General features: G+C 36.5%; 1 protein-coding gene across 2 annotated transcripts; it reads right to left on the reverse strand.

Annotated features, from left to right (window-relative positions):
- Positions 1-506: 506 nt before the first annotated feature.
- On the reverse strand, positions 507-17,840 carry KIF11 (kinesin family member 11). 2 transcript variants are annotated; one of them, XM_008502001.2, is made up of 22 exons: positions 17,638-17,840; positions 14,470-14,602; positions 14,240-14,337; positions 14,065-14,143; positions 13,539-13,724; positions 13,328-13,452; positions 11,868-11,958; positions 11,421-11,663; positions 11,216-11,311; positions 10,442-10,530; positions 9,851-9,938; positions 8,897-9,085; positions 7,549-7,756; positions 7,083-7,255; positions 6,670-6,792; positions 5,612-5,770; positions 5,081-5,220; positions 4,214-4,493; positions 3,025-3,247; positions 2,622-2,776; positions 2,199-2,315; positions 507-1,456 (listed from the first exon to the last, which is right to left on the reverse strand). In XM_008502001.2, exons 1-22 carry the CDS (start codon positions 17,715-17,717, stop codon positions 1,337-1,339), a joined length of 3,195 nt encoding a protein of 1,064 aa, XP_008500223.2. In that variant the 5' UTR covers positions 17,718-17,840; the 3' UTR covers positions 507-1,336. The 2 variants fall into 2 exon arrangements, with proteins under 2 accessions (XP_008500223.2, XP_030309141.1); XM_030453281.1 differs by lacking the exon at positions 13,539-13,724.
- Between the last annotated feature and the right edge of the window lie 217 nt (positions 17,841-18,057).

Here is an 18,057-nt window from a genome sequence, read left to right on the forward strand (position 1 = left end):
ACATGTTTCAGGCAAACAAAACCCATTGATGGTCTATCTCACAGTAGAGTTCAGAGTCAGTGCAATGGGCACACCTCAAATTATATCTGTCTCTGTTCATCAGCAGGACTGCATTGTGCTGTCTGAATGGTGTCCAAAGTACATGTAGGTGGCATAGGTGCTCAAAAATAGACATATAGACCATCCTGTTGAATAAAGATCAACTGAAGCCTGCAAGCTAAATACACAAAAATGAACAATCTCTCAAATCATGATTTGACAGTAACCTAACAATAGTGCTTCAGTGTAAATTAAGGCTGCCTTCCAGTGTCTCTCTCCACTCTCATAATCCTATTAATCTACTTTTTAGCAAATCATAGCTTGAAATTTTCTTCAAGTTCTCAGGTAAGCAGCAGGCAAAGAGCAGCTGGTCAAATGCTACTGTCAATTATTCAGTAATTCACTTATTATACAACATAGGAGCTGCATTCATAAGAAAGTTTGCATGTTTTAATGTTAAACATTATCAACATCTTAAAACAAATGCTGCCAGTTTACAATATATAAAATGTGGCTGACATCATATCCAAAACAAAACATTGAGAAAGATAACATGGGGTTGAAAACAAATGAAAAATAAAAAAACCCAAGCCCCATCAATTGAGATGCATCAATTTCATAAACTGAAGACATGCTGAAATAAAGCTATTGTTTATTATGAAACAAAAGGAGGGAACTATCCTTTTTTGACAGTACAGGACTGACAACATAGTTGCTGGTGTTTACCTAAATTAAACCTGATAACACAATATCAAAGCCATGTAAACTTATTTTACTCTGAGAGGGATGCTTTTGCATTTATTTTCCATATATCAGTGATTTGGGGTAACCCAGTCTAAAGATACCTACTTAATAAAACAAGGAATCAGACTAAAAAGCAGAAGCAAAACGAGAACACTTACAGTTAATTATAAAAAAAAAAAATTATAGCTGGCAACGCTGACAAAGCATTTTTCCACGTTCCATTTCTGCTTTGTTCTACATTATTGAGAAACAGAAAAGGATCTCTTATTTGACAACATACAAGTCTATTCAGCACACAGCACCATAATCTGCAGGTTTTGGTTGGTTTTTGTTTTGTTTTTTTGTTGTTTTTTTTTAAAGTCCGTTAATACAATACATACAATATGCAAGCTACATCATATACAAAAGGGACAGAGACAGGATATCTGGCAGGCCAATCTTTCGATCCTAGCTTGTATCAATAGATCACTCTATACAAAAACTGAAAATAACCAAAGCTAAGGCTCAGTTGACAGACAAAGTACTTAAAGATGGGATCTGCAGATGATACATCTTAGTTCAGTGATCTTAACGGAGGCTTAGATTTGGGAAGAAACTGTTCCGTCATATCCTCTATTTTGTTCTTCTCCACCATAGCTTTGTTTTCTTTATCCTTTTTGTGACTCCTTTTGTGCTGGGATTTAAAGAAAATGCCCAATAAATTATCCATGTTAAGAGAATATGAAAAAATTAGACTACTTGCTCTTGTATAACACAATATATAGTGTTCTAAGAGAAAAAAAAAAGAGGTAGAACTTCTGAAAAAAGGTTATTAATATTGCATTTACTAAAGAGATTCATTATAGACATCTGGAAGTTCAGCTACTTTGAAGGGATCCATGACAAGTAAATACCTTTCCTCTACCTCTGTCCCAAGCCAAACCCAAGCCTAATACACCAGGGTTTTACACAGATACATTGGTAGAGCAAAAGGGCCAAAAGTTAAAAAAAACAAACAACAAAACAAACCACTCACCAGAAAATAGCAAGCAGGGAAGATGCAAGAATGCTAATATTTCTGTCTATTCTCAAATAAACTCTATATGTAATTTCAACTTTTCAATTAAAACGTGTTTACATTAAGGAAATTAGGAAATTATGACAATATTTTTCATTCAGAATTATTTGCTGAGGGAGTTTTCTACTGCCTGTCCAGCTTGTCAGAAATTTGCATTATATTGTCTGGTGTTAACTGTTACCATAACCTGCTGTTATTTTAGCTCAGGTTTAACAAAGCATACTGTACAATATTTAAAGAATGTGTTAGTCTACACCAAATGACAGTAGGCAAGACTTTAGGCTACAACACTGTTACAGAGCAATAATTTTTCTTCGCTCTTAAATACTCAGCTTTTTGAGCCAACTTTAATAGTTACCTGGAAAAAGGGAATGCCACCATTTGAGTGGCAACATATGTTTGTATCCAGTAAGGATATGTCACTAGCAAAGCTTTCACTGGATTCTTGCAATCCTTCTTCCTCTTCTAACGCATCCTAAAAGAGAAGTTTTCAGAAAAGCCTATTTAATGCCTGAATTCCCTAGGTGGATATACTAAGCATGATCAGATCTACAGAGGCATATGACAAACAGAAATTCAAGTCTCTAAATTATTAACATCTTCCTTTATCTATCAAGATACTATTTTTGGTCAAAAGCTCAGTACACATGACTCCAACTACCCTATAAAACACAAAGGTTGAAACTGCTCTGGGGTTCTAGTCAGCTCTCCACAGTGGCATGAAAAAATTTCTGAAGATGTGGAATCTTCAAAGAGCCTCATTTGCCATTAATAGACATACCTGATCTGCATCATCCTCCATCTCCTTTCTCATACTCTTTAGCACAGCATCAAGCTTTGATTGCTTCTGTCTTAATTGCTCCAGTAGAAGTTCCCGTGGTTCTGTTCTCACAAGAGTGACTGGATAAAGGTAGTCTCTTCTCTGTGGAGTTGTCCCTTTAATGAAAATTGTATGTGAATGAAAGGCACTACCAAACAATTTCAGCAGCTGCTCTAACTACAGACCATTTTTTTCATTAACTCAGTACAGAAACCATGATTTGTTCAGTGATCATTCTTTGCATGCACCTTAAAAAAGGTATAAGGCTGCTAATTATATAATGTTCCCATTAACTTCCACTTATGAATTCTGCAACTCACATTGCTTTCTGTAAATAATTCTGTCCCCAACCTAATTTAAATACCTGTTGGAATATCCACTTTAAGTTCCTCTTGCAGGAAATCATTAACCTGAGTCAGTCCATGCTGTGCTTCCTCATTAAGTGCCCGCTTCTGCTCCAGAAGTAGCTCCTGATCAATCTTTATCTGATCAAGAAGGTCAAAATGTACCTTCTCTTCAGCAGCCTTCTGTCTACCAATATGATCAGCAATTTCAGCTATTGCTTTATCACAGTTTTCTTCATTTTTCTGAAAAAAAAAAACAACCCAAAAAACCGAACATAAGTTACTTAAGTAACTCACCAAAAACCTTTGAGTTAGCAGGAAAAATAAGGTTATGGCTTCTTTTCTAAGATGTGGTGCATAACTAGTGATATGACCCAAAACGAAACAACTGAGAGACCTCAAACCAAGATGTTTCAGTGCCATTTTTAGACACACTCATTTTGAGAACTCTCTTCAGAAAAAGGTAAGTTTCTTAGAAAGTATCATTTCAGAAAGTGTAAAGATGATGCCACCTGGTTCAGATGAGACTCCCTGCAAAGAATTAGGATAATCAACTTAAAGTGAAAAATCCTACAAATGCAAGGAGTGTTACACATTTGTAGAAAAGAAAACTGGAGTGAAGCTCCTGAAGTGTTTCGTAGTTTTATCAGATACAGGGAACTCAAGATTGCAAATGACTTAAACACAGCTTTTCTTTCTGAAAGTTGGCAAAATGTTGGATTTGCCCAATTCATTAGGTATTAAAACAATAAAACAAGGGTGGAAATAAAAACAAAATTAGAGATAACAATTCTCAGATCAGAGGCCAGAACTAATAAATACCTAAAAGGAATGATTTATTCAATAATGCTAATCCATCTGACCAATAAAGTAATTTGCACCCTCCAGAGCATAGTCTGTATTTGACTGTTGTGTGAATCTCCTAGAGAGCTTTAGAATTAGAGATACATGCTACCAAAAAGATGTAAAAAACTCAAATTACAAATACTTGGCTGCATGGGATTAATAATTTTTCAAGATTAATTGTACAACAGTCTTCCTCTTAAATTAAGCTTTTGATTTCCTGTATGTAATCTGCACAAGACAAGCTTGCTCTGATCAAAGAACAACAATTTAGTTCTGTCTATAAGTGAGAACTTTTTTGCCCTACAAATTCTACTCTACAAGTTTGTCTTAATACTACATTAGACTACAAACTACTATAGGTACCTTTTGTAAAACCTGAAGTTGCTGTTTTTCATCACTTAAGGACAAGAGCTGCTGATTGGTAAAGTCGACTATCTGAGCAGTCGTAAATTCACCCCATTTACCAGTATTCTGAGACACATTTTTGAGATTGCTGATAAGCTGGTGACAGTGGTCAGTGGATTCTTCCAGGATCCTCTTGTTTTCAGCATTTATGATCCTGAGCTCTTGAGAGAAGTTATCCAGAGATGTAATATATCCGTTGTGATTGGAAGTTGTACTGCTGACTAGGTCTGTAGTTTTCCTGCAACAACGTAATTGTAACTCAGAAATTTTGAAGGACTGATTTTAGTACATTCTACATTTAGAAATGAGGCCAGAACCAGTTAGGCAGTGCAGTTCTATCAAACCAATGAATTATTATGTTGCTCTATTTAGTAAATCTACAAATTGCAGCACTACAAAGAGTGGGTTTAATAAATCCCTTAAAAGAAACAAACAAGAAGCCAACAACTTTGGCAAGGACTTAGTTACTCAACCTGCAGCTGAATGAAGCATGATACACCACTACTTCAAACTAAGCCTTTGTGGTATTAAGTCCTGAAGTGCAGCCATAATGAGGGCCATTCATCAGTATACTGGCCCCAAAACCCTGGTCACTTACCTGCAATGTGGTCAAGAAACTCTGAGGAAAAGCCCTGTAGAGCCACATTTCACTCTGAGGAAGGTGAACTATGATCTACATTATGTAAGAGCACTCAGGTCTAACATACAGGTCTTGTACAGAAGACTTTGTAAGTATATAAAAAAGAAAAGCATATAATTTTGCTGATATCTTTATATATGGTTTTATCTTGCATTAGAATACACTAAAAGTAAACTCCTCCTTACAGGTGAACATCCTCTTGCACAGCAGTGATGGTGGTCTTCAAGCTTCTATTTTTTGATAATACATTAGTTAAGTTGTTTTGTGTCTCCTGAGCAAACAGATCAAGCTGGCTTTGCAGTGAGGACATTAATTCGGCTGCACTCTATTAAGAAAAACATCATATATTTCACTGTTACTTTGCACTTTAACATTCTTAAAGGGTACTTGAATAACTTTATTTAAAATATGCCAATAAAACTTTCAACATACTAAAGCTGAAGGTATATTTTTTTGTTTAAAGATATAGGCACTTTGCTTTTGGAGATAATTACATACACTGAACATGCTCAGAGCAAAGGTAAATTTTTTTGTTACCTTCCTACATAAGCTTCCTAAAGTAGTACAAAGGCTGAAAATAATTAGGATCAAATTACTGTTCTTACATTTCTTCAGAAGCAAGTAAAACAGTTTAAGGACTGTTAAACATCTACAAAGAATTTAAATCACAGCAAGCAAATCACACTCTTAAGGATTTCTTCTTCCTCTAAGGATACCTTTGTATGTGCCAGCCTTGTCATTTCCACTTCCTCTTTTAAATTCTCACAATCATTCTGAAGCTGAGTAAAACCACTGGCTGTTTCTTCCTGTAATTTTTTCAGAGCAAGAGAAAGATCTCCAAAGAAGGTATCCATTTCCTTTTTATGATGCTCCATCTTTGAAAAAAGTTTTATTTCAAGTTAGATATTTGTCTTTAGCATTGTTTACATAGAAACAAACTCTGCCCCAAGGAAATTTTCAAAAGCACTGATGAAGTTTTGCATATAAAAGGTGCAAAGTAACATCTACATAAATCTGAAGTTACAGAGCAGTTACTTGGCATGGTCTTTTGCAAGCATGCAAAGTGGAAAAAACAGGAAGAAAGACAAAGGACTTGGTTAAGACAAAAGGAAGAAGCAAGAGTTGGCAAGCCATTTGCTGTCCAAGTCTGAAAAGCAATAGAAACTCTCTAGACAAGGAGCATTGCTTTAACTTGAGCTGTAATTGACAGAAGAGGCAAATTTTTCAGTCAGAACACGTCACCTGGAACAAAGATTTTCCTTTTGTCAAAAAGGAATAAGTGAAGCTTGCACTTCTACATAAACATTGAGGTAAGACTAGAACTAAAAATAGAAGGAAATTATTTTGTAAGTTTAGTGTTGTCTGCTCATATGGTTATTGTTAACAAGATACAGCACACCACTAATCAAAGTAACTATGGAGAAAATTTATTACAGTACAAAAGCAGGAGAAAGTGAGTGATAGACTTGTCTAAGCTGGTTAAATTAGGTATTGAAATACAGGAAAGAGTATATTAAGGGTATTATCAAATATTTGTTACATATAGCTTTAAGCACCTACTTCTTATCACTGTTGCATTTAGGTTAGAAGCTGTGACAGTACACACTCTGGAGCAGAAAAGAAATATGAAAGAAAGAGCTGAAAGGTAGAACTTGAGACAGAATAAAGGAGAAAAGTTCAAAACAGAAATGGAAACACTGACACACTGCAGAAAACCCTAAGTGTTAGCTATAAATCAAATAAAACAGAGAACAAGAGAAGTTGTGTGCATTACCTTGTCAGCCACAGCAGAATATTTCTTCATGTTACTCTGAAAGTCATAATTCAGCCCCAAGACAAATTCTGCCATGGGTGTCAAGCTATTTATTGCTCTTCCTAATCCAGAGGCATGCTCCTCCTAGGGAAAGTAGTAAAAAAGAAAAAAAAAACCAGAATGACTGTTCCTTCATTTACATTGGTATGAAGATACCCATATACACATCATCTACTCTGCTATTACAATATTTGGACACTCATTATACCTTGTACTTCTAACATACATGGGAGGGGAAGCAGGGAGGGGCATAATCACAGCTAGGTGCTGAAGCAGAGACAGAGTCAGAACTAAACAAAATCTATAGAACCCCTTTGTTTTGATCAAGAACAGTTTCATATATGAATATTTCAAGAACATGTAAATTTACTAACAATTAATCTCAGCAGCTCAGCTTTACAATCGAGTGACAGATTCTCATGTTGTGTTATTTTTTCAGACATGTGAGAAACCTCGGTAAACACCAATTCTTTAACAGTGGCAAAAGATGCAGATACAAGTGATGCAAGAATATTAGCTGCTGAAGAACTGGTAGACAGCAGGTCATCTAGGAAAGAAATCAAAAAGAGTTAGAAATTTTTTTTTAAAGTTACAATATAAGATGTGAACTCTATTGATCATCACCTTATTGCCTCTTATGGCACAGGAAGGCTGTTGATCATCCCAGATACATTATTGGTGCAACTTCAATCATGACATTAGTTAAAACAAAGCTTCTTCCACTTCATAAAACAGATCAATTTTAGGAAATTGTCTTTGGCGCTACTCTTGGGAAATACATCTTTGGCACTACTATTGTGAAAATTAAGGATGATACACTGATACCGGTACTGCACTTACCTATAAAATTTGTGTAAGAAGTTAACATCTGTTGCTGCTTCAAACTGTTTTCACTAACTGAATCTTGTATTTTGTTGAACAAAGCATTCATTTGTCCTGCAAATGTATTTTGGACAATAGCATTGTGTTGATCAACCGCCTTTTTACGGTCCAGTTTCGCATGGAGACCAGATACATCTTTTGTAGTTTCTTCAACTGTACTGAGTAACTACAATTTTTTAAAGTTAGTCAATCTTTAAATAAGAAGTCAAGCATATATAAAACAACAGAAAGCAACGGTAGTTTTTAAAAATGTAGGGGTTTTGTATCCTTTTTAACTACAGTTATGTTACTTCCCTAAAAAGATAGGATCTTCCCTTTACATCATCAAACTGTAACTGTTCTTAATCCTGATTTTGTAATTTCTAATCATAGAACTAAGGAAAAAGTTACCTACTGGAGACCATTTGTTCTGATTTTAAAGTCAAAGCATTAACAAAGGACATCCTCAGTACCTAAGGAATTAAGATATCATTTATCACAGAAAAACAACTGAAAAAATTCCTGACCACTTCAACATTTTCTGAAATATTTGCCAATACATATATCTAACAGTATTCAAGCAAGGGCATTTCAGTACTAGTTCTATAATAACTAATCTAGGATTCAAACATATATTGAATTTTTGGTTTTGTAGTCAGTGTGCATAACTTCTGTACCCATTTTTCTCACACAAATACTACACAACCCCCCCACAAAAAACTAGGCACCCCCTCCCTCCCAACCTTACAGGAATGCAAGCAGAAAGAAACATTCATGCTAAATTAAGATAAAGTTTCACCCCTTAGTTTAAAGGGCAGGAAACTCACTTTCTCTCCCCACATCAGGGATACCACACCCTAACACAGAGGTGACAGGGCAATAGATCCCATTATTCACGCAGTTGAGTGTAAGTTATTGCACACATCTCTGCAAAGTTTTTTGCACAAAAAAAAAAAAACCACTTTTGTAGGGCTGTCCATAACTTTCTGGTAAAGAAAACTACTAATTCTGCAAAATAATTAATGGCAATAGATATTGCAAAGCTTGTATCTATTATATCATGACAAACTGGCCTGGAAGGAAAGGTAGCTCCAGAACAATCAGTTTAGCAGTCAACTGTTAATGTTACCACAGAGGAAGTCCTGCAGTCCTTAAGAAGATTTCATTATACTATAATACATAGGGAGATGATCCTAGTTTTCAGTCTTAAATTCAGGTTTTGTCATGCTTGCATCATGCTTTAACAGCAATTATTTCCTTGAACAGCACGTGAAACTCCTAAAGATGTAAAGCTACTTCTACAGTTAGGTGCAAGAATTGTGACAACCTTGCTAGCTGTGCCATGAAGCTTTTGTTCCGTGTTTTCCAAAACTGAAACCATATATTCTTCTTCAACCAGATGAACCTTGGTTTCTTGCAGATCTTTTTGTGTTTCTTCCAGTTCTTTCTCCTTGATTTGAAGATCTGTTTTACATTGTTCAAGTTCATTTTTACTAACTGTGAACAGTTCAGTGATCTACAGTGGAAGACAAATATCAATTGAGCAACACTTTTTTTTTTGTCATTTCACAGTCTTGTTTCACAGCTCTCAAATTATGCCACAAAACCAGAAAGCAAACTGTCACCTGCAAATGTAGTTTTTTCCTGAGCTGCAAGGCTCAGAGGTCTTACAACTAGATTATAGCTTTACACAGCCTCTGTGTTTACTGAAAATATCAAACTAACACCATTTTCACTGTAATAATCCCTTACTTCCTCACTCAAACCACAAGACCAACACAACAATTCTTACAGCACAAGAAAAAAATTTACACTAAACAAACTTAAGTAGACAGAATAAGAGAGTCAGTAAAGCTGATTACACAGAAAATATAATTAAGCAATTTAACATCTGCAATTCTGTTAAAGACGATGCTCCCATTTTCTGTGTAATTCATCAATGGGAGCTCGTCACCTTCTCTTTCTCCTTATTCTTTGTTTCTAAGCAGATAACCTCTCAACTGAGATGCTACCATTTTACAAGCAGATTTTTGCTAAAAACAAAAGAAATTAAAAGTAAAGTGGTAGACAATAAACAGCTTTTAACTAAATAATTATTGCACCCTGCCATTCCATGTATGATATTTCAACTAATTTAAAGAATCAGGAAGTTTACACTCTTGACTAACTGGGAAACTGTAAGAACAAAAATTCTTTAGACTGTTTTTTTGCTCAAGTTTTTCCTCCTTCCCCAAATACCTTTTTTTTCAAATTGAAGCCATAGTTGAGAAATGTCACTTACTCTTTTCACTTCTTCTTCCATTACACTGATTTTGTCAATATACTCTGCAATTTGTTCTTCCTGAACTGTCAGCTTTCCATTTAGGGCTCTCAAGCGAGGATTAAAAGAAACAAATTAGTCAAGTAAGACCTGATTTCAAGACTATCTACTCTTTTTATACTATATACTTAGTAATTTTGAAAAATAAGTACTGCTAACTTCTGTGTGAAAGCAGGTGATTTTCACTTAATGCAGAAAGGATTTAAAACAATTTTCCATTGAAAACTTGATGTGTAAACTAGCCCTCTTACAAAGTGAAATAAGCTACTTCAAATGTGCTCTCCTTTAACAGCTTCTAGTTAAAGAAAGGCTGCATGGTGGTAAATCAGCATTCTGGCTATACTCAGGGTAAATTTGACGTAAAGTCTTCAATGCTAACCTACTCCTTACACCTCTGTCTAACAATTAATTTCTTAGTAACAAGTTGACCAGTCAGTTCAATTCTCTTAAATTTTCTGGTGTGAAAAGAGATCTGAAAGTATTTCTGTATAGGAACAGGTACCAGTATCTGAGATGTGCTGTTAAGTCTTTTTATAGAAATTTGAGACATACTCATAATTTTCAAGGGAAATATAGACTCCATTTTTTTCTCGTGCAGCAGCAAGGTCTCGCTTCAAACGCTCAATCTCTTCAGTATATTCCTGCAGAGAGAAACAATCACATGTAAACCTGAAAATTTCTACTTTGTCTTCAAGATTTAGCTTAATAGATACTTCACAAAGACAGTGCACTATGGAAGTTTTTCATAAGCACAGGAGCAAAGCACTTCACTTCTGTTTCAAGTAAGTTCAGTACAACAAAATTTCAATTCATACTGTTTCAATGCAGATGATTGAATCCTCCCATTTGAATTGTACTTGGTTGCATATAACAGCTTAAAATGGAAACTGCAGCTTCTTCAGTATCTGTCAGCTACTTTATATTGGTTCTTTATTCATATTTATTGACAAGTTGACTTTAATTCAGGCAGTTTCTAGTCAAGTTAGCTGCTAATACAGCAAGCTGAGGAAAAAAAAAAACATTCAGTGCCATTTAGTGGCTCTCCACTAACTTGGAAACAGGTAACTCCCACACTCCTGGCTGGTGGCAGTAGCCCTCTGTGGCCAGCTTAAGTCTTAGCAACAGTTAGAGTATCTGTAAAGTGCCTAATGCTGTACAAGCAGAGTAGCTTTGAAAGTATCAGTTCAGTGAGTAAAATCACTTCAGAAAAGCACAGCTTCTACCTATAGCTTCTCCACAACTTCATTATTCTTGCACGACAAAAAATGTTAATAAGAATCAAACCTAACCTGTAACTTAATCTGTGAAAGTAAATGTCTAGCTTACCTTAATAAGAGCTTTTTTTGTTAGCTTCTGATTAACTTCAGGCTTGTTCATTATGTTCTTTGCTCTGTGGGCATATTCCAGTGTACTTAGTGTTTCCTGTGAAAAACAGATGTAATACAAGGTCAACTTGAGTTAACAACTATTTTTGTAACATTAACAAAATATAGTATCTGTTTTAGGTATAGATTTTCAGACTTAAATTTACCTCAAGATTTATAGATGCAGGAGAAACTGTGGCAATTATTGAAGTTTTTGTTCGACCTCCAAGAGAGTCCTGAAGGATTCTTGTGAGTTTAGATTCCCTGTATGGAATATGTGGGGCTCTTTCTACTAGAGCAGTAATAACTCTTCCTAGTGTCAGGAGAGACTGATTGATATTTCCAGCTTCACGAGCTCTTTTGTCAACTGCCCCAGATCGACCAATATTTTCACTTCCTGCAAGATCAACCTGAAAGACAAGAGGAAGGAAATATTCCTGTCTCAAATGGGACAGACATTTCTCAGAGTGCCAGACACAGTTTATATCACTTCATGAAAGAATTAATTTTCCCCTTATAGGGAAAAAGCCCGCCTTTCTCAAGAGAATGAAGTCAGATTATTTTAGTTCCTTACTTTAAGAATTAAATCTATGAAATTTAGTTCAAATACTTACCAAGTTTAACTTTCCAATTTTAACAAGTTCTTCTCCATCTATTGTTGTTTCTTTCATATGGATGGTAATTGAAAACACAGAGTGGGAACGGCTATAAAAGAATTCAGTTTCAGACAGATATCCCATTAACACCAAATGAACTCCTTGCTACATGACACTGCAGTGAGTTAGGCATCTGTGCTCTTTTGAAGGACATTTGCCCCACTAATTGGAACATACACATTTTAATACAAAGTCATTATACCAACTATATTTTTGTGTGTATATATATGAATACAGCATTTAAAATTGGTGATGAAGCAACTGAATTATGTTTGACTCATTCAATCTCAGTAAATTTTATCTTCTTTAAATCAAAACCAAGAGAAACGTGCTTTTGTTTACATTTGTGTGTTCTCAACTCAGACATGTCAAGAAAATTGGCTTGTCAATTTTTTAGCTAGAAACAGTTTAATAGAATGTGGGATGAAGAAATTTAGTTTTCTTTATTCAGGCTAAGAAAATCAGAAATTAGCCAAATCATATATTTAAAAAAATCAGAAGTTCAATTCAGTTTTCATTCAAAATAGCAGTACAGTTTAAGATGATTTTAGCTTTAGTTTATTTCTTCAATAAGTTCTTACAATAGAAAGATTACATATATAGAAAATCATAGGCATCAAATTTCATGGGTTTGACAGGCATAAACCAACAGTTCAGACAGAATAAATTCTCTAACCCATGGTAATTTCAGATTAAATTAATTGTGTTCTAATCTACACTAGCCAAATATTCAGTCCCTTGCACCAGCAGACAGATGTGCACAATATATCTTTAATTTAAAACATGGCATCATAGCATGGTTTCATCTGGAAGGGACCTTAAAACATCATCAAGTTCCAACCCCCCCACCATAGGCAGGGACACCTCCCACTAGACCAAGTTGCTCAAAGCCCCATGCAGTCTGGTGTTGAACATTTCTAGGGATGAGGCATCCACAACTTCCCTGAACAACCTGTTCACCACCCTCACACATGGGCAGGGTGTTCCTTGCTTATTGCAACACTGTGGATCACTACTTTTTCACAGGGACATCTAGAGTGCATCTAGAATTCAAGAATGAGAACTCAGTAAAACTAGATTCTGACTACAAGTGGCAATCAGAGGAAGTAGTCTGCATTGACATACAAAAAAAAAAAAAAAAAAAAAACCACCTCAGCCTTAACCCCAGCTTCCACAATCCAGTTAGCAAGTGTTCAGAAGCTGGGGTTTGAAGAGGGTCTTGTGTTGAGCTGGAAAAAACATCTTAGCAGTATTTTGAAGTTCTAGCTTCAGTAACAAATCCTAACACACCATTTTCTACCACTGGTGAGGAGAGAAAAAGATACTTGAGACTCTTACATCATCTTTTACTTCTTCAAAAGATCCTGTTTTAATAAAACAAGAACAAAACAAAATTTCTGAATTGGAAATATTTGTACCTGGAATATGCATTCATGTACGTAGCTGCAGTTGTTCTTTTTGCTGCACCCCTTTCTAGGATTTGGTAGACTTCATTTTTGTTGTGTACAGTTACTTCTTCCAAGCCTTTAATAATTACACCCCTCTGTCAGAAAATAATGCATGCTTATTATACATCTCTCAACAATCCTGAAAGCCTTAACATAATAAATTTTGGAAGACAGCACTAACCTTGTTTCGAGGGTCATCAAACATCTGCAGTCTTTCTCCAACATCAGGAGTAGGATTCAGAAGATCAAAAAGCTCCTCATTATAGATTTCCAAAAGAGAGACTTTGACAGAAAATTCAGTACCATTCTCTGTGAGTTTTTCAAATATTTGATGCAATGTACGGGGTATTATACCTGCTAGTGGATCCTATAGGTTAAAGGAAAGTATTTGATACAAAAATAAAATGAAAGATTTGCAGGTGGTGGGGTAGAATTTCAGCCAAATAGTCTAATTTGATATAAGCAAAAATACCTTGGAAAAAGATCATCTTCCATATAATACCACAAAGACTTGTATGAATGCATTAAAAATGTAAAGCTTTGATTTTTTGTATAAGTGAATGAGACTATTTGTCAATTTACAAACATTTAAGGAAAGCCAGCTTCAGGATTTGAAAGGCATCAACTTCTAAATTTGCAGAAGGCCAAAGAAAACCTTATTTTAAACTATAGCACAAACAAGTAAAACCTCAGGAACGAAAATATACCTCTTCCCATGTATAGGCCTCATTTGGTGATCGCTCCCCTTCCATTGTGAAGGTCTTACCAGTACCGGTTTGGCCATAACTATGAGAATTAAAAAAAGAAAGAAAAACCTGAAAAGTAAATAAGAAACTAAAACGCAAATAAAAAATTCCTAATAATAATTATTAGCTTACTTACGCAAATATTGTACAGTTGTAGCCCATAATAACTTCATCCAAAATGGGACACACAACACTCCGGTATACATCAATCTGCTTTGCCTGAGCTCCAAAAACCTGTCAGGGCAAATACAACACACCCCATTTAGCCATAAAGTAACATACAGCATCACAGAGCACAGTGAACAGGCCATCTAGGAGAACTGTTCTAGCTTGTTTCTAAAAGTCCCCAATTTGACAAGCAGTTACCATATCAAACGTGTAAGTCTTTCTTGATGTTTTATCTGTCACTCCTCCAGTGCGGACACTGACTTCCTTTCTTGCTTGGTCACAGTCTACAACTGCGTAGGAGCTTGCTTTACGTTCTGAAACATTAAAAGGCCTAAAAACACAGAAGTTCAGAATATCAGATTAATATAATTGCTAACAAGAACATAAATTGACAAAGCAGTAGTATCACTCAAGTTTAAGGGTCCAGGGTCAGGTAAAAGCAAATTCAGGTTTTTAACCTGATTAATAATTGTTTAAGGGAAACTGGCTAGAATTCGGCATTCTCCAGACCTTGTTGATCCTTCCATCCACTGTGGGACAAAACAAGTTTTTAGTTTTTATATATGCATTTTTTTTAAAAGTCTATAAACACTTTAAAGACTATTTAAATGTGCACCTAGGCAGCTAACTTGCATCAGAAAATGTTCAACTGCAGTGGGGTGGAAAAGTAAATATCTAATTAATAAGACCCTTCAAATAGGGCAAATTTTAATGAATAAATTAAAGCAATAGTGAATCAATCTGACTTTAAAAATTTTTTTTTTCATTTACACAAGCATACATCTCATACTGATGACACAACACACTAAAGGACCAGAAATTCTATTAACATAACAGTTGACAGCAATACCAGAACCTTTCTAATGCTGATGTATTTTAACTGTATTAGCAAAATGTGAATATAATTTAATAAGACAAAATACTGTATTTGGGAGGAAAATAAGGCCACATTCCTTCTAATCTGAGTTTTAAGTAAAGTTTAACAGAGAGGTATAACTAAAGTTTAGAAATTTGAATGATTTTTTTGCTCACTACTTTAAATCTGGTGCACACGATTTTCCTTGAAGAGGCATTTGCAACAATTTGTCACAACAGGAATAAAAATCAAGCTCAAAGCTAAAAGCATGAAATGCTATTTTATCACTCATTTAGTATTGCTATTGTACTGAATATCTATGATACCTATGTAGCTGACCTGAATGAACAACTTGAAAATACAACTGTTTCAACTTTAGTAATCTTTAAAATATTTTGACAGCAGAACCACTTCAGATGCTGTATCTTTAAATTGTGTTAAAAAAATTAAAATTGCAACAAGCATACAGCATCTTGAGTTTCCTGGCTCTTGTGGCTAATGTTTCTTCCTCAACACAGCACTGAGGCTGAAGTGTTATATTCTAGCCAAGCCACTAGACATTTTGGTGCAAAACTGACTCACAGGACTCTGACAATAAATGATCACTAACATCATCTTCACAGGGGCGAGTTAAAGGTTTGGCTTTGTGACTTTTAAAACAGTAGGAGGCTGAACAATCACTATATTCTGCTCTGTCATGATATCACACTGAACTAGTGAAATGAAGGAGCCTAACGGTATGATAGCTCACAAATGTGAGATTTAAGGAACAAGTCCTCTAGGCGGGAGCAGATCGCAACCATGCACTACCAGGCAAGCAGCAGCCTGGGATGCCATGGTGGCATTTCATCACAGCGTCATTCCCTTAGTACCAAGCATATTAACATACACATTAAATCTGCCAATTTATGCATTCTGAGTTTCAAAATTAACATTTTACCAAAGCATAGTGAATATGTTGCTTGAAAATGCTTTTATATAAGCTCAGACATGTCAGGTTTTGGAAGTAAGTTAAGACTATTGCATCCATCTACCAATCTGTAAGATGAAGTAGAACCTGACTGATGAGCAGAAGAAAAAGGAAAGGGAAAGGAACATTTACTAGCTCAAACACACTGAAGCTCTATGAAGAAGAAAAGCTGTACAAGAGGAAAGAGTAAGGCTGGGCTAGAAAGTTTTCAGGGGTTAGAGAGTAAAACTTGACGTAGGACTTAGCCTGAGCAGGAAAAAAATGAAAACACAAAACTATTGACAATACTGATGTTATCAAGATACTGAAAATTATATTTAATTAAAATATACACTGATTCTTAGGAGGCTCCTGTTCATGAACAATTGAGACTAATCAGATGAACACAAAAATTGCTTGACAGCGTTTCACAATCAGGTGCTTCCAAAAAGGTTTTATACCATAACGTTTGTTCCAGCAACTTTAGTTATTTTGCAAAAATAAGAGAAAATAGCTTTTAATTCTATTTTCATTCTGCATTTGTAGAAGTGAGGATACACTGACTGCAAAACAATATGCAAGCTAACATTTACAACTCTACCTCAAAAAAAGCTGCCACAGGCATTTCTGAAAACAATTCTTAACCCATTAGCAATATTGGAGTTTTAGCAAGCAACATTTTAATAGCATTTAAGGTCCAGTAGTGGTGTGTACCACTTCAAAGTGGTCTTTAAAGTTACCTCAGAATTCAAAAAGAACCTAACTTTATGGTACATTAAATCTGTCATTTCATACTAAACACTAAATTCATCCCATCGACCAAGGCAGTTGATGATTATTATTTAAGAAGTTGATTCTCATAGCTTTTTATCGGAATTCTTGGAGTCTGCATTACTGAGGTTACACAGAAGGTAGGTAAGTGGGCTTATTAGCTGTTAAAACAGTAGTGGCATCTTACAGAAGCTTATAGAGAATACAAATTAATTTTTTTTGTGTGTCTTGAATATCGTTGATACTAACAACCTTTCTACACAACTTCACACTGAGTGTGCAGTGAATCAAGTCAGGAAATAGCAACTTTGGCCTTTTAAAGTTGTAACTATTACTGATTATTAATAATAACTATTATTGTATTGATTATTCGATTCTGCACAGCAGCGTTAATTTTTTGGAAGTGCCGATTAACTGTGTTGGCTACACGGTTCGGCACCACAGCACATAACACGTCTCAGACAGGTGTTTTAAAACGGAGGAACGAGCTCCGTTTGGATTTAACAGCGGGCTCTTTACTAACAATACACTCGGAGAAACACCACGCAGCTGAGCGGCCCTCGGCACAGCCCGGGGTGCACGGCGCCCCACCAGCCCCTCTCACACGACGGCGGTCCGGGCTCATCGGGCATCCCGGGACCACCGAGAAACAGCGCAACAAACGTTTCAGATCGAAGTCCCAGACGGACTAACGATGAAAGACCTCATCGGGTCCCCCCGGGCCTATGCTGCCGGTCAACCTCCAACGCTCGCCGGGAATAGGGGATGACGGCGAGGACGCCGCACCTACCTGCACCGCACTACCACCTGGATGTTCTTGCCCTTCTCCTCCTTCTTAGCGCCGCCGCCCTGGAAGCTGAGGGAAGCCATAGCGAGCCTGAGCGCGAAACCTGCCGGGGGGAGAGAAGAGAAGAGAAGAGACGAGACGAGACGAGACCGCCTTGCTCCGGAGCTCCAGCCGACCGCCCGCCTCAGCCGCCGCGATCCTGCCGGGGGCGCGCGCTCCGCCGCCGAGGTTTGAAGAACGCACCCGCCCGCGGCCCGGCCAATCAGGGGGAGCCCGCGGGGCAACATGGGACCGCGGTTCAAATTCTGCCGGTGACGCGCATGCTTGGCGGAAGTGACGCTACGCCCGATCCGGCCGTGAGTACACTGCATGCTGGAGGCTGTAGTGCCCGATCGCTACCACGTGACCAAGTGAGGGCGGGGA

Source organism: Calypte anna, chromosome 6, assembly GCF_003957555.1.
Source record: "Calypte anna isolate BGI_N300 chromosome 6, bCalAnn1_v1.p, whole genome shotgun sequence".
In the NCBI taxonomy this organism is placed as follows: domain Eukaryota; kingdom Metazoa; phylum Chordata; class Aves; order Apodiformes; family Trochilidae; genus Calypte; species Calypte anna.

What these genes read in the sequence shown, in the direction of transcription:
- KIF11 (XM_008502001.2), bottom strand. Translation starts at nt 17,717, where the DNA reads ATGGCTTCCCTCAGCTTCCAGGGCGGCGGCGCTAAGAAGGAGGAGAAG. An exon ending in AGGCCTATACATGGGAAGAG is followed by an intron (nt 13,725 to 14,064) that starts GTATATTTTCGT and finishes TTTAACCTATAG; the next exon opens with GATCCACTAGCAGGTATAAT. An exon ending in TTGATGACCCTCGAAACAAG is followed by an intron (nt 13,453 to 13,538) that starts GTTAGTGCTGTC and finishes ATTTTCTGACAG; the next exon opens with AGGGGTGTAATTATTAAAGG.